Genomic DNA, 16967 nt, shown 5'->3' on the forward strand with positions numbered 1-16967 from the left:
ATCTGCCATGTGGTGTGAGGTTATGTGCTTATTACTTGTGGACCACTAGGGTGAGTCACTACAAAATCATTAGCAGTCAGACATGTTTTTTAGCCAGGCATTGATGGGGAAATAGTGTGTGTGGTTGCAGTATGCCCACAGTGCCACCCATCAGGCTACTTCCCATGATTCTTTTTCATCAAGGCCGGATCCTCAACAGCCTAGGGAACAAATTAATGTAGATTTTGAGGGATCTTTGTTGAACTTCTATTAGCTTGTTGTAATTGATGCTTATTCTAAGTTTGTATGTGGTGCTTTGTCTATCTACTTCTGCAGTGGCAATAATTTCAGCTTTGTCAAAAATTTTTGCAATGGAATGTCTTCTGTGTATGTTAATTACAGTCAGTGGCCCCCAGTTCATATCCCAGGAACATGAAAAACTTTTGTAATAAAATTTTTTTTTTAAAAAAAAATGATGTTCACTATGTCATGGTACCTCCTTTCCACCCTCATTCTTACAGGGAAGCAAAATGCCTAGTACAAACATTTAAGACTTATATAAAAAAATGTTTTTCGGATGTGTAACTGGAAGTAGCTCTTGAGCAGTCCCTCAGTTCTTATAAGTTCACTGCTGTTGGCAATAAGAGTCCGGCAGAGTTGATGCATGGTTGTCAACCCTGGACTCTGCTATATCTGCTTCAGCCAACATTAGGCCATCCACTAGCAGCAGTGCTGCAATGCTTCCGGTCTGGTACAGCTGTTTTGGCTCACAGGTTTTGCTGCCAGCCACAATGAGTGCCGGCGGTAATCGAGAGTACCTGTGGCTGATACCTGTGCATCATCCACACGGCTGAGCATGTGAGCAGCTGCACATGGGGTGCGCCTCCACCATTGCCATATCCTCTGTCCACCTGACCATCTCCTACATCCTGGTCGGTGCCCTCGCCTTCTCTCCTGCCACTGCCAATGTCTCCTCTGCTATAGGTGCCCCCTTCAGCTGTTGGGGGTCACATCAGGACTCTGGCTCTAACACTGTCACAGCTGATGCCTCCACTGCTGCCACCTTCATCACACCCAGCACCACCTGTTCTGCTGCTGCCTCCATCCCATCCAGTGCCACCTGTTTTGCTGCCTTCACTGCAACCTCCTTCCCCGGGGTTGGACTTCGACATGGAAGTTGTGCCAGTGTCACCTGTCCTACCATATGGCCTCTCACAGGTGGGCAGTCACTGTAGTGTCTATAATCACACTACTTCTGATATTATGCATCAGTGGCAGTGCATCACATGACTCACCAACCTACGTCGACCACGGAGGACATGGATATGAGCTCAGTCCTCATTTCTTCACAAAGGAAGAGGGGTGCTGTAAGTACCAAATTAGTGTGTGCTCCACTTCGTAGTTTTTGTGTGAAGTTTGTGCTTGATTTGGCCACTAGAGGCCATCCAGTCTGTTAATATGACAACAGTTGCATGTGCAGCCTGCCGGCTGCACCCTCTGTTGGGACTAATGACTATATAGGTTGGAGTGCAAGGCTCCACAGGCTACTTGTGTATTGCTAATTGTATTGTACGTTGCCTTCCATGTGTGTGTACTGTTCACACAGTAAAATTCAATGTTGTGGAGTTAGAACAGAAATCACGTGGTGAGAGATCGCGACTGCATGGACATAACAAAATTTCTGCAGCATTGTTGAAACGACCTCGACAGCATGTGAATGAGCATTATCCTGCAACAGAATTATGTTGGCATTGGTGGGCATTTTGACTTGGTGGCACTCTTCAGCTTTTGCAAGGGGTCTGTGTCCCCCGTGCATTAGTTGAGGCGCAATGTTCCAGGAAGTCGGTGAGCAGTGCGCCCTTGCAATCGAAGAAAAAGGGCATTATGACTTATCTGGAGCTGATGTGCCTGTTGTTTCTATTGTGCTGCAGAAGTTTTGCTGGAAAGTCCTTAAAACATCCTCCATTTGGTCCCAGTCTCTCTCCACGCGATTTCCACATGTTTGAGGCCTGAAGAAAGACTTTCGTTGCTGTCAAGTTGCTTCAGACAAAGATGTAGAATCACAGTTCCATAGGCAGCCGCAAAGGTTTTTCCATGAAAATATTAACCATCTTATCTCACAGTAGGACAAATGTATTAACAGTAATGGAAATTACTTTTGAAATAATAAACAGTTTACTTACTTGTTTCCGTCTGTCTCATTTTAATTTGACTTCTCCTTATAAAATATAACTTGAAATATTAGTTTTATAAGTTTGTCTGCAGATACTGTTCAGTGAAATAGGAATAGTTTCTCAACAGAAAAAAATTCATTTTACTTGGTTCTATAATCTGAAAATAGTATCTGTGTAAGTTGAGTTTCTCCAAAGAATGATGCCATAACTGATTAGCGAAATTAAATACACAGAATAAAATAGTTAACAGTAGCTGTGTACCTGCAAATCTGAGCAAACTGAGGTGCTTCATAAGTTCCCAAGTGTAAGTTTTCTAGTTAAGATTGTGAGACCTGTGGTCACAAAACCTTAGTACTTCCTTCTTTTCATTTCTATTTATTTGAGTAGCTTGTAAAATTCTGTGGCAGTACTGAATTGTATGTAGCGAGTGTTGTCAAAATTTAGTGATTATCAGTTTTTCTTGAACCATATGGAAATGAACAAGGGATGGATTAAATTGTCGCCCTGGTGACTGCAGAGGCCAGGAGTGATTTTAAACTTCATGACTTGATGACAAGCAAAAAGATCTTTTACTCAGAAAAACTGTTTCATCTTCAGTTTTAATTCTATTTCATAATTATATAGATTCTTGAATGTAAGCAGGGTGATACTCAACTCTGCTACATTGTTTTCCTTGAATGTCACTTCATGTTTTACCTCCCCCACAGTACTAACAGATTATGATGCAGAACTGCACGCAATATTGAGGCAATGGACTGGATGAGAAGTCACCATAGCAGAATATTTCTGTCATCCTGACTGTCAGTACTGTACAGGCAGAAAAACAAAATACACACCATACAAAAAGATTTCAAATATGCAAGACTACATAAAACAAACACACAACTATGGCAGAAAGGTTATGAGGCTCTGTAATTAGATGTACTATGTCTTAGTGTGCTATCATTGTACTGTTAAGTAAGAGGATGGCTTGTCAGTGGGAGGAGAATGGGTGGAAGTACTGGATAACAAGCAGTTGTCATTTAAATAAACTACATGGCCATGGCAATTCCTTAGTCGAGCAAGCACTGAAAATTAGTGATGCTTTCTTTAACCAGAAAAAGGCATTACGTGTTGATAAAGTTTCCTCTTGCAGTGAAAATTTCCATAACTATGTAAACGTTTTAGTGTGCCACAAATTTTACCTGTAATTCAAGGTGCAGGAATCTGAAGTCTGCCAATGAAATTGCAGTTCTCCCAGGGTTGGCTAAGACTTTGAAGAGCATTTGGACGAATGTGATAATGTTTTGAAAAGAGGCTATAAGATGAGCATCAAGAAAAGTAAAACAAGCATAATGGAATGTATTCTAATTAAATCAGATGAGCATCAAGAAAAGTAAAACAAGCATAATGGAATGTATTCTAATTAAATCAGATGATGCTAAAGGAACTAGATTAGGAAATGGGACACACAAAGCAGCCAGTGAGCCCCCCCCCCCCCCCCCCCCTTACCCTTGTATTTGGGCAGCAGCATAACTGATGACGGGACGGCCAAAGTACAGAGGATAAAAAATGCAGACTGGCAATAGCAGGAAAAGCATTTCTAAAAGGAGAAATGGTTTATAACATATAAACTTAATTTAGGTAATCGTTTCAGAAAATAATTGTTTAGAGTAGCCTAGTACAGAAATGAAACATGAGTGATCAACAGAAGAAAAAACATTTTTGGTGCAACTTGAGTAAAAGAAGGAATCTGTTGATAGCACACATTCTGTGACATCAAGGAACCTTTAATTTGATAATGTAAGCAGGTTCAAAAGGATGTAGGTTGCAATATTTATGCAGAGATGAAGAGGCTTTTATATGCTAGACTAGCATGAAGAACTGCATCTAGCCTGTCTTCTGACTACCACAGAAACATGACATCTTACTAGCTGATAGGAAAGACTGATTATCTTAGGATTTGCACTCCATTTTAGCCAACAGTGGTACAAGCACAGCACTTGTCTTAAAATTCTGTTAAGTGTTCTTCCTTCCAAGAGTGCTAGCCCCACAAAGTGTGTAGATCAACTTCTTGTGATGTTTGTAAGGTTAGAGAAGAGGTATGGTGAAAGTGAAGCTTTGCAGGTGGGTTGTGGGTTGCTAGAACACTTGCCTGTGAAAGGCAAAAGTCTCATGTTCGAGCCCCAGTCAGGCACTCAGCTTTAATCTGTCAGCAACTTTAAAATATTCTTGTAATTGTTTTCTTTTGTTGTTTGTTAATACTAAACTCAACTTTGTGTCACTGTTGCAGTTATTCATTGACACTGATTGATGCTCTTGATACATTGGCTGTTATGGGAAACTACACAGAATTCCAGCGAGTTGTGAACATAGTCACCACTCATGCCAATTTTGATGCAAATATTAATGTATCTGTGTTTGAAACCAATATTCGCATTATAGGAGGATTGTTAAGTGCTCACTTATTATCTTATAGGTAAGTGGTTCAGCAGATATAAAATAATTTTGAAGTTGTTATTGTTAACAGTGTGTTGTTGATTCAACAGTAATAAACTGCATAATTTAAGTTGTTAGTTTACATGTCAGAGCATGGAATGTGGTTAATTTAACCAAACAGGTATATTAGGGAACTTGGAAAAAAAAATGGATAGGTCCATGTTAGGTATAGTGAAAATTAGTTAAATGCTGTGGTATGAAAAATAGAATTTCTGGTCAGGCGAGTACAATGTTAGCAACACAAAATCAAATAGGGATCATGTAAGAGAGGGTGTAATTTGTAAAAGGGATTGGATTTCAGGAAGAATAAATTAAAATTTTGAAGTTTGGCAAGGCATAGTAATTCTGTCAGAGATGGCAAAAACTTGAAAGAGGAGTTGATTGCAATGTATAATCTTGAAAAGAGGTTATAAGATGAACTAAAAAAGAAACACCCAATAGCAATGGAATGTAGTCGAATGAAATCAGATGATACTGTGGATTTTAGATTAGGAAATGACACACTAAAAGTGCTAAATGAGTTGTGGCGTTTGGGTGGTAAAATAACTGATGAGAGCTGAAGTAAAGAGGATATAAAACACAGAATGACCATAACATGAAACACATATGTGAAAATGGGCAATTTGTTAACATCTAATATAAATTTAAATGTAAGGAGGTCTTTTCCTGTGGTGTTAAGTTGGATAAGAGGCAGTTGTGTCACATCTCCAGACAGGAGAATGTAGAAGAAATATGGCTTAAATTTAAAAGAATTGTGGAGCAGACACTGGATATATGTGTACCTAGTAGAACGGTTCATGATGGGAGGCATGATCCATGCTATATATAATTACTATAAACAAACTTCTGAGAAACAATTATTTATGTGTAACAGGGTAAAACAAAGCATATGGCCATAGAAAGAGAGACACTGAATGAAACTGTTCTAGCTGTCAAGAGGACCATGTGTGGAGTCTTCAGTGACTGCCCTAGCAGAATATTATTGAAAGATCTCATGTGGAGTCTTCAGTGACTATCGTAGCAGAGTATTATTGAAAGATCTTGCAGAAAATCCAAAAATATTCTGGGCATATTGAAAGGCTGTCAGAGACATTGAATTTAGTGTCCGGCCGCTCATGGATGACATGGGAATTGAAATTAAGGGTAATAAAGCAAAACCAGAAATACTGAACTCAAGTTTTGAATGTTCCTTTGCTAAGGTGGATACTGATGCTGTGAACCATTTAACTTCTTGCACTGCTGCAGAGATGAGTGATAGAACAGATATTAGTGTTAGTGGCATCGAGAAACCGCTAAAATCACAAAAGTTAAACAGGGCTCCAGAGCGTGATGGGATTTCTGTCACATTTTATACATAATCTGCATATGAGTAAATTCTCATTTTAACTATAATATGCTATAAATCCCTGGAACAAAACCACGCACAGTGATTGGAAAATAGCATAGATCCCTCCTGTCTGTGAGTAGGACAACAGAATTGATTCACAAAGCTAACATCCAATATCATTGATATTGTGTTTTGTTGAAGTCTATAACATGTTTCGAACTGAAACATAATGAGATACTTTGAACAGAGTGAAGTCCTCCTTATCTACCAGCAAGTATTCTCAGAACACAGAGAGTAACAACTCACAATTTGTTTAAGCCAGCTTCTCAACTGTGGCACACCTTCTTACTGACATTCAAGTGGAAGGAATTCAGCTAATAATAGCATGCTGCTCCATAATATGTACAAGGTCCGGCAGAAAAACCTCCCCTTTAAGGAAAGCTAATAAAAACAAAACCAAATAAGGTAGAACAATTTTATTTATACTAAATAAAAGTACATATTATGCCATTTTAGAAAATACTCTTATGGCCTTACTTTTTAAATAAAACGTCCCTTAAATGGCTTCCTGCACTGTCGACACACTGATTGAGTCTTTCCCTGAAGTTATTCATTACTCTTTGAGTCATTTCAGGTGGAATAGCTTCAACCTCTTGTGTAATTGCTTCTTTCAGGGCTCGTAAAGATTGTGGACGTTGTTCATAAACTTTTGCTTTTAAATAGCCCCAAAGAAAGAAATCACAGGGCGTTAAGTCCGGCGATTGTGGGGGCCAGCCAATGTCTCCATGCAACGAGATCACATGTCCAGGAAACATTTCCTTCACCAATGCCAGTGACTGCCGCGCTGTGTGGGCTGTAGCACCATCTTGCTGGAACCACACGTTCTCTATTTCACTCAGTTCCTGCGTAGTTACAAGTTTGTAAGGATGCATTTTAAGATCTCGATGCAAGATTCTTCTCACACTTCGATCAGATATCCGTAATGCTGCCGCATGCTTTTTAGCGGATCGTCGAGGAGATTGTTGGACTGAAGCTCTAACTGCATCAACATTTACGGGGCCTGTTGCAGTCCGTGGTCGTCCAGGTGGTTTCCTTTTTAATGCGGAACCTGTCTCACGAAAGTTAGCAACCCAAGAATAAATTGTTTTCTTATCGGGAACAGGGTCCCGTCGTCCGAGCGCAAAGCGAACGCGAAAAGCACGTTGAGTATTAATAGGCGATTCGCCATTTTGAATAAAATCTTCCACTATGAAGGCACGATGTTCACCAGACTACGCCATGGCGTACACTGAAAACGGCACGTAGGCAGCTACTTAACGACGCGCCCCCCACCACTCTGCTCCTTCTACTGTTCGCTGCACGTTACTTTGTAATCGGGGAGTTTTTTATGCCGGACCCTGTACATTATTCATGCTTTACCAACTAAAGCATGTCACACTTTAACTGCATTTACCATGTTCTAAAAACTAACAATGTAGCAATAAGCAGAATATCAATTACCTACTCTAAATGATGATATAATAAGTGTGGAGTATGTTTTAAAGTTTTCAACAGAAAAGTGATATTATTGTCAGATATACTGAAAAATTATCTGTCCACCTTAAAATTTCATGAAATACATTTAATTGTCAGTTTGGCATCCATTGCTGGGTGAAGGCCACACCTAGACTTTTTTATTGCACATTTTCTAACATTGTCTACCCACCTACCTTCAGATTGTAGTGTGGGGGGTTTTTCTAACCTCCTAAAATCCAAGTAAGAACTTCCTCCGTCCATCCACCTTCCATTTGCATATGGATACATATCTCCCACTTCATTGCAGTCATTTCTTTTATGTCTTCACCTCCATCCTATTGTTTATTTTCCTCTCTCATCTCATAATTCCCTGTGTGCATTTCTTCACTACTCACTTGTCATTCCCCGGTTTTGAATGGTTTTTGTATTAGACGTCTATGTCTCACTGCCGTACGTCAGAGCCTTTAATACTCTGTTAGGCTAAGTTCAAGTGATGGAAATCTAACTCATGTTTTCAAATCACACTTTTAGCCATCTATCATTCAACTTTCAACTTACCATATGAATGCTGATGACATTAATGCAGTGTTCATGGAAAAATTCTCTAGACGCAGATGAACACGCCTTGACGCAGGGTTAGAAAAGTATATGGCGCCCATGTGCTGCTCTGTTGACCATGTATTTCCATCATGACCAGACACATTTTCTGTGTGTTACTATTATTTTTCTTTGTTGAGTGTTGAGAAAAATGAGTGAAACTGAAGGTGAGATATTAACATCGAGCTACTAACTGATGCAGTAGAAAAGAAAGGCCATATAGAATATGGCATCAGAAGGGCACAAAATAAATAAATAAATAAATAAATCTTTAGATAGTGAGTGTGAGAAGAATTGGTTTTGATCTTCTGTGAGGGAAATAACTCAAGATAAAGAGAAAAATATGGGTAAGAAAAACTTCATTGGTAACAAATGTACTTTTGTTCGTAAGACACAATCTGTACATTCGAGTCCATCTTCATTGAAAAAGTAGTGGGTTAATTTAGCCAGAATATTGCCTGCTTATGAAGTGGTTAGGTCATTTTGGGGAAAGAGATCTTTCCAAGTTGTCTTTGTGTAGAAATCCTTCTCTATGTCGAACACAGTTATGAAGTACTGTAATCACTTTTACAATGTGTTGAGCACAATTCACACTGATGTCTCTTGGGCAGTGTAGTATTCTGCACTTACTACATGTTGTACCAAAAGTACACTCAATATATTTAGCTGAAAGTTCAATCTTTTTTCATAAGTCAGCTGTTTTCTACAATCAATGCCTAACTTGCGCGCGCGCGCGTCGCCCCCCCCCCCCCCCCCCCCCCCGCGCGCGCACACACACACACACACACACACACACACACACACACCTGCCCATTGCATCACACTGGTCACCCGTTGTCACATTCACCATTGCTGGCGCAGTAGCAAATAATAGTTATGCTGCTGTTTAATACACATGTATTATTTTAAATCTCTAATGCCAACTTGGTCCAGAGACTTTAAAACAAAACTCTGGGAGGTGCTGGAAAACCATTCCAGCATTCTCTGGCCAAAATTAAGCCCTGCCTACAATCACGTAAGGGAGTGCCATATGGCGTTTTTCCATTACGGTCATTATTTTGGTAGATGCAATGATTTTTCAACAATATGAAAAGCTACTCACCACATAGAGGTGCCACTGAGTCATACATGTAATGAAAAGGCTGTTGTTCTGTGCTGGACATCAAAAGATTTTTCAGTGAATTTTGTGTTTTGATATGTTTACCATCGATAGCTGTGATTCAGTGAGGAAACATTGTGTACTATTCAAATCGTTGAGATATCTCAGTCCATTTTTCATCTTTTAATTTCATCCAGATATAATTGATTTTTCAATTCTATGTGAAAAGTGTAGTTCTGCTGATGAACATCCGCTAACAGGATATCTGAAACTGAAACAGCCTGCAAGAGAGTAACTGCAGCAACTAATGTGCTGTTCTGCTCGTCATCTGAACTATTTTGAAATCGGCCGCGTGTTCGTGTGCGTTAATGCATGTTAGGACTGGACTGGACCGAACCGAACCTTACTGTAAATTGTCCAGTTCAGATACATCAAAAATTTAGTTTTTAGAATTTTATTTAATATACCTAAAGCATTCAGACTATTTGTACTTTTCTGTTGGTATTGTTTGTTGTCCATCCAGTTTTTGCCTTCAGCTGACCTAAATATAAAAATTCAAACTTCTTCTGTGCCTTCATTGTTAATATGCAATATTTCCTTTTCTGTGTTTTGATTATACATTACCTTAGTCATTTTACAGTTGATTTTTAGGGCTACTTTGAAAATTACTCTTTTAAGTATTTCCATTTGCAGTTGAAGTTTATCAGCACTATTGGCAAAAATTACTAAGACCAGATATTTTTTATTAACACATGTTCTGTCTGAATTGTCCCATTTTAAGGCTCTGAAAACAGTTAGGAATAGTTTTGGGGATGTGGAATCGCGTTGACTGGCTCATTTAAAAATGTCAGCCCCCCTGACATTTGCGATGAACACCTAGTAAATGTAGTGAAGTATTATTTCCGGAGGTCACTAAGGAAAGTATGTATTTCTACATGTAATTGTGATAACTATCACTTCTTCTCAGGGCTGGAGTTCCTGTTGAGCCTGGTTGGCCTTGCAATGGACCTTTACTGCACCTGGCTGAGGATATGGCCCGTCGCTTATTGGCTGCCTTTGACACAGCAACCGGCATGCCATATGGTACAGTGAATCTGCGTTATGGAGTGCCACCTGGTGAGACAAGTGTCACGTGTACTGCTGGAGTTGGCACATTCATTCTTGAAATGGGGACACTTTCCAGGCTTACAGGTGACCCCGTGTTTGAGGAGGTATGCTCTGCTGCTACATGTTAGGGTAAGTCAATAAATAAGTCACAAAACAGGCTAGAGGCAATAGTAATCAACATAACTAGCTGAAATTTATTTCGCTTTTCTACAGAGAGACCCTCTGCATTCAGACACATGTTCTGTCTCTTTACAAGTCCTTGATAACCAGCAAGGAAGAAGTTTTTTTGACTGCTGTCACAATATGTAACCTCTTTGGGTATGCCATCATCAGTTTTAATATGTTGGTCATGCAAATGAGATTTTAGGGGCTCAAACAGATGAAAGTCACTGGGATAAGTCAGGACTGTAGGGCAGATATTCCAGCCATTCCCAATGAAGTGTTCAAAACAACTCCTGTTTTTGTCTTGCTACATGAGGGCGGGCATGTCATCCAAAAGAATCACTCCATTTGTCAGGAGGCCAGGTCATTTGCGGCAAATGATCTGTCGGAGCTCCTGTGGAGTGGTGGAATATGACACGGAATTCAGTCTTGCCATGGTGCTAGAATTTCATCAGTATGACCCGTTGGACGTCCCAAAACAGGGTGAGCATAACCTTGTGGGCTGATGGAATTGTCTTGATTTTTTGTTTTTGAGATTGAATGTTTTCATTCTGTTGACAATTTTTGGATCCTGGTTGAAAATGTGAACACAAGACTCATTACCTGCAGTAGTCCATGCTGTGAAGTCCTCTCCTTCCTCAGAATACTGAATAAGGTGCTGCAAGACCCATTCTGTTCATTTTGTGCTCTTCAGTTAACTTGGAGGGGATGCACCATGCACAAACTTTATGAAACTTAAACTGCTCATGTGTGACGATGAAAGCAGTTCCATGTGAACAGCCTACAGCACCCACTACATCATCGATTGTAACACCCTGCTCATTACAAAAGATCTGTTCCACACATTGCATTGTGGGTTCAGTTGCCACAGCCACAGGACGACATGGATGCTCCCAAACTCTGGTGTTTACCTTTCCTTGTTAAACTCCTAGATCCAATTGAACACAGTTTTTGAAGATAAGCCACCATACACAGGATGCATTTCATGATGCCCTTCTTCTGCAGACAGTCCTTTAGCCCACAAAAAGCTCATGATTGTACACTGTTTTACTCATGTACATTCATACATCATCTTGCACTGGCTGCCATGCGATGCCCCACAGCCTCTACAACAAAGCATACACATGCTACTGACTCTTGGCAAAATATGTGCATGTAATTTAAACATGGTATAAGATAAACTAGCATTTGTGATTTATTTATTGACTTTCCCCTGTGGTTGTTTGTGACCAGTTTTACTCAAAATGTTTGTTTTATTCTGTAGTTGGAAATCCTCATTTCCAGTTCCAGTCAGTATTCTTCAGTTTCTTCCAGCATGTTTGTTGAACGAACAGTTCACGGGTTTACTGCCGGTTCTTTTGTCAGCTCACCTGATAATAGCAATGTGTCTGATCACCAAAATATTGTGCCCATTGGGCAGTGTGAACTGACAGTACAGCCATGAACTGTTCTATCAGTATTTATTCAATTTATTGTAGAAGAAATTGTAATTAAATTGTAGTAAAGGGAAATTTTAATGACAGGAGCAAATGTAACTTTAAATGGTTGATCCAGCACTTTCCTGCAATCAGACAGCTTTATAACTAAATTTGTGAGAAAACTTCGTGTTCGTAACTTCTTGAAACAGTACTGCGGCTTTAAAATTGACCATTTATGAGAGCAGAACTTCTAGTCATTATTTTGTATTGGTGTTTATTTTATTGCTTCACTTTTGAGTCTGTCTTTTTTTATAGGTAATGTATTTTTTCATTCTACAAGTAGCAACATGCCTAATGTTAAAAAAAGATTTTGGTATATTTAGACATCCACGCATATTAGTGATGTAGTTCATTTGGCGTATTAGACAGTGCTGACAATCAAACCTAAAAATTGAGACTTCAGTATTATCATGGCAGAAATAAAATATAAGGAAATTTTTAATGAGAAGTAGATACCTGGAATTATATCATCATATTGAGAAAATGCCTGACACTTGCAGTTAAAGGTGATTAAAATTTTTTGGTCACATTCTCATACTGAACGATGTTATACTGATTGAAAGAAGTCTCCATCTTGTCATCTCAGCAAAACCTAAGAACTGTTAGCTGCTTGAAACTGTAGAGATCTTCAGGGAATTGGCGTTGGAGGTGGCATGACACAGGACAGAGATGCGTTCAGAACACTTGTTGAGAATCACCGTTTTGTGAACAAAAAATGAACTGAAACAACAGAACATGGGAAAAAAGCACAAAGAGAAATTTCAATGAAAAAATGAGGGGACATTTTGAGAAGAATAAAAGCAATTTCATTAGCTAAAGGAGTTTCATAAAGGCAGTGAATTAATGTGTATTGATGGATATGTATTACATTCCAGCGAGAGAAAAAAATCAGAATGGCTCTCCCCTCATATAGGGCATTATCTAGTGCAAGACGACCTTATTCCTAAATGAAAAACATTTGATGAGACATTTTCAGTAGTGGCATGCCTGTGCAGTACTTTAATGACATCAAAGATAATTACAGAAAGTTATTGTAGTTGTGGAAGTAAGGGAACTAATAGCTTTCATAATAGAGAGAATAATACCATTGTAATCTTGGAACACAACCTCTTCATATTCTCTCTGCTGTTACTCTGGCCAAGTCGTCTTCTCTCTTCCGCGTCCTTTCTTTCAGTTTTTTTAGCCACTTGTATCTCTTGCCTTTCATCTCATCATGTGCGTCTTACGAGGCATTCATGTCTCATCCACTCTCTTAATATACCCATATGGTTTTACTCTACTTTTCTCTCTTTTTTGTAGGGGATCCTCATGTGGTATCTCCTTAATCAATCAACATCTCATTTTTACCGTTTTTGGAGCTATCACATTTCTCTAAACCTCCATCTCACTTGCTCACACCTTATTTTTTTCCCTTTTTCTTCATGACGTATATTTCTGCAACATACAACAGAATTGATTTACTATATAATATGATTAGTATATCACATTTTTATTTTTCCAAGAGACTTCTTTATCCCATATCATACCTCACACTTCACATAAAACAGTCAGCTTGGCTTGCCTTTTCATTTATCAGGGTGTATACGACCCGGGAGATCCGGGAAAAACCTGGGAATTTTTTCATCTGGGAGAAAACCGGGAAAAATCGGGGAATTTTTTAGAGTTCCTGGAATTTTTTGTTGTTTTAGTTTTCAGTTAAATTTTTGTAATTTTGCTTGCAAAGAAAATGTGACATATAAAATAACACAGTGCTCGTACAAGCGTCTGCCAACAGCAAAGTGTGTCAAAGGGTTTCAGAAGACTAAGCAATGCTTCATAACAACAAATTGCCTTCGATGAGCATGACACCACAACTGTTTACATTAGACTCATTTAATCAGTTATGAATGGGCTCATGCACACGCGCAGTTGAGTTGCTTATGTGTAGTACTTTCTCCCGCTTCTGGCTACAGAAATGTGGCTGTTGGCTGTGTAAGCAGCAACCAGCCACATGATACCTGGAAAAATTTTACTGGCACGCCCAAGCTGCCAGATTCACGTGTGTGCAGCAGGCCCGGATCTAGTGGGGAGTGAGGGCAAACCAGGGTATCTGAACTGTGTGGCAATTAAGAGGGAAGGGGCAAATTCATATTCTTGAGAGAGAAAAAAAAAATCTTGTTTCATAAAGCATCCAGCGCACATCAGTCTATCGATTATTCATATGATTTTGAAACGCACCCCTGCTGGTTTTTGAACACATTCTAAGTTGATTTCTGAATGAATTATAAGTTGATTTTTGAATGCGTGTATAGTGTACCTGATGTCTCTGCCAGGGGAATCCTCGTCGCATCTAGAAATATACTTTCCTGCAGACAAAACGGGATGGGGCTATACGAGCTGAGCGGAATAAAGCCGAACCGGTTATTACATCTCTTAAGAAAAATGTAACTATTTATTTAGAGGAAACACTCTCCTAGTAAATTTGTTTGTCCTATGATTTATCGTGATCTGTTACTGATTTTTAATGAAGTTAGTTTTTACATTTAGCTTTCAAAAAAAATTCAAAAGAGATATAATAAGCAAAATAATGAATTTTGTAGGTTGCCAATTACGTATTATATCTGGTTTTATCGAGCGCCAGGCTCCCTACAAATTACTGTAAATGGAGAAGCGTAGTATTACTCAGCTCCAGTTCACTGATGTGAAATTATTACTATCACAGAAAATAGACAAGTTTTAATAAAACTATTTCACTGGATTCCTTCAATTAACTCACTGAATATTTTTACATAATTTCTTTGGCTCTGGCTATCAGACATTGTGCTGTGAAAAAATGTTTTTAAATGTACCGCATAATGGCGGCTAATTGTTAACAGTCAGAGATCACTGTTACTCGCTCCGCAGCAGGTGGAAACATGCTAAATAATTTTCGTTAAATATTCTTTTCATGAGATAAATGTGGTGTAGGTTCTTGAAATAACGGGTCTAGTGCAGCAGGGGATACAACCCGTCGGCTTTGAACAATGACGTCACAAGTCGCCAGAGAGCATGTATTACAAAGATGAAAGAGCTGAGGAGAATGTTGAGAAACAAAGGAATGCGAGAGAGATAAACATTGATCTTGTCAAAAGCCGAGAAGCGATTCTTCTTAGTGTTGTAGCTCCCTTCAGTAGCTAATAAGTGTTTTTTTTTTTGGCTTTTTTTAAAAAAAATCTCACGAGATAGAATAAACTGATCCTACTTTATTAAGCAATAGTGTTTTTTGGCTTTTTCTTAAAAAAAAAAAAAACTCACGAGATAGAATAAACTGATCCTACTTTATTAAGCAATCAGTAAAAAAACGAAATTGAAACATAACAGCAAAAGCTGTTATGTTTCAGTTTAGTTTTTTTTATCAGTTTATTCTATCTCGTGAAATTTTTTTTTTTTTTTCAAAAGCCAAAAAACACAATCCACATTACCTCAGTATCATTACGAAAAATATTAAGTACCGGCCGAATAAAAAACAAACAATTAAGTTAATTAAATCACACGTTTAATGATGTACCGAATATCAAGCGATCGCTATTATCTATGCCTCGAAGTGAAGACATTAAGATCTATGACTAAGGAATGGCGTCATTGTTCAAAGCCGACGGGTTGTATCCCCTGCTGCACTAGACCCAAAATAACACACGGAGATCACTTTATACTAATATATTCTTACTAAGACACAGTTTACACCATTAAATATTTGCAATTACATAACGACAGAAACAAATGCTAGCACAACACAATAGCTTGCGTACCTTATTCCTGCTAACACCAGAACGAACAGAACAAAACAGACTAAACAGAAGAATGAGCATTGCATTGTGTTTTATACTCTTACAAAGATAATAATACTGCTTTTAATTACTTACACATTATAATCTCATACAATAAAAATAATGTCTTTTCTGCATCTACCGATCTATATTGAATATTTTTACAGTTAGTGTTACTACCTTTCGCAGATAAATCGATGTTTGCAGTTCATTTTGAGTCGCATACAGTCCTTTTGATTTATGTTTCACCTCGATAATGGTGAATATTGCAAAAGGGACACTACACGGTGAATGCCAGGTGCTGCTTCTTTATGTGGTTGTTTCGGTTTGCGAATGTTCAGTGTTGTTATAATTACTAGCGAAATCCATAGATTCAGACTACCAGAGTGGAAATAAACGACTAACAGGTAAGAAAGATTACGTATTATCTTCTCGGTGTATTCAAGAAAGTGAAATTTTGACAGAAATCTTTTGACCAGATCGCTACATGAGACAGGGCCAGTTGTAATCACCGGCTAGCAGCCGCTTGAGTTCCATTCTGAGAGTAGCATGGAAAATGCGTTGTATGAACACGTAATAACGCCTAACCGGAGAATAATCGCTGGATAACTAAACCGGTGATTGTGGCAGGGTTAGTGAAATTAACCAGAGAATGAGTTTTGACAGTGGTAGGAATAGTTACAGAATTAGTGATGACAAGACCATTTGTTAGAATGAGGAAGGAGAAGAAACGGGGACATCACACAAATTATGGAAGAATATGACGATTCCAAATTTATACAAAAATTTCGTTCTACTACTTTTCAGTCTCGTACATGAGAAACTGGAGTGTATGAATGAAACGTGAAACTATTTCCTAATATAAAGCTTTTTGCTTATAGTAGGCCAAATAGGTATTTCGTATTAGTACTTCGTGAATTATATTCTGATGTATTATAAAAATGATCATTATTGCTAAAACAGTCTCGCTTATTTGGTGTGTGTTTCAATTGCTGAAGTATTAGAAAGGCCTATTTTGTTTTCTTCAGCACACAGTGACAAAATAGACGTAATCAGTTCGAGAAACCCCACCAGTCTTGGGTACTATTTGTATTAACAGCTTTTTCAGTATTAGACAACAACATTTCCATTTTTCATGTAGCTAAACGTTTGATGAACTTTGATAAGGTAATAGTCCTTTCGCAGAAACTAAAGCACGCCATGTAAAGATGTAGCAAGATTAGAGAGAAAAATCGCTAGGACCTAAGGATTGAAGAAATGTGTACT

General features: G+C 38.6%; 1 protein-coding gene across 1 annotated transcript in view; it reads left to right on the top strand.

Annotated features, from left to right (window-relative positions):
* LOC126174895 (ER degradation-enhancing alpha-mannosidase-like protein 2) overlaps window positions 1-16967 on the top strand; it is a 92771-nt gene that overhangs the window by 12268 nt on the left and 63536 nt on the right. Inside the window, exons 3-4 of the mRNA XM_049921318.1 lie at window positions 4426-4611; window positions 10137-10380. Coding sequence (XP_049777275.1) covers window positions 4426-4611; window positions 10137-10380 — 430 coding nt within the window. The remainder of the gene's footprint in view (window positions 1-4425; window positions 4612-10136; window positions 10381-16967) is intronic.

The sequence above is a fragment of the Schistocerca cancellata genome, chromosome 3, assembly GCF_023864275.1.
Source record: "Schistocerca cancellata isolate TAMUIC-IGC-003103 chromosome 3, iqSchCanc2.1, whole genome shotgun sequence".
NCBI classification, from domain to species: Eukaryota; Metazoa; Arthropoda; class Insecta; order Orthoptera; family Acrididae; genus Schistocerca; species Schistocerca cancellata.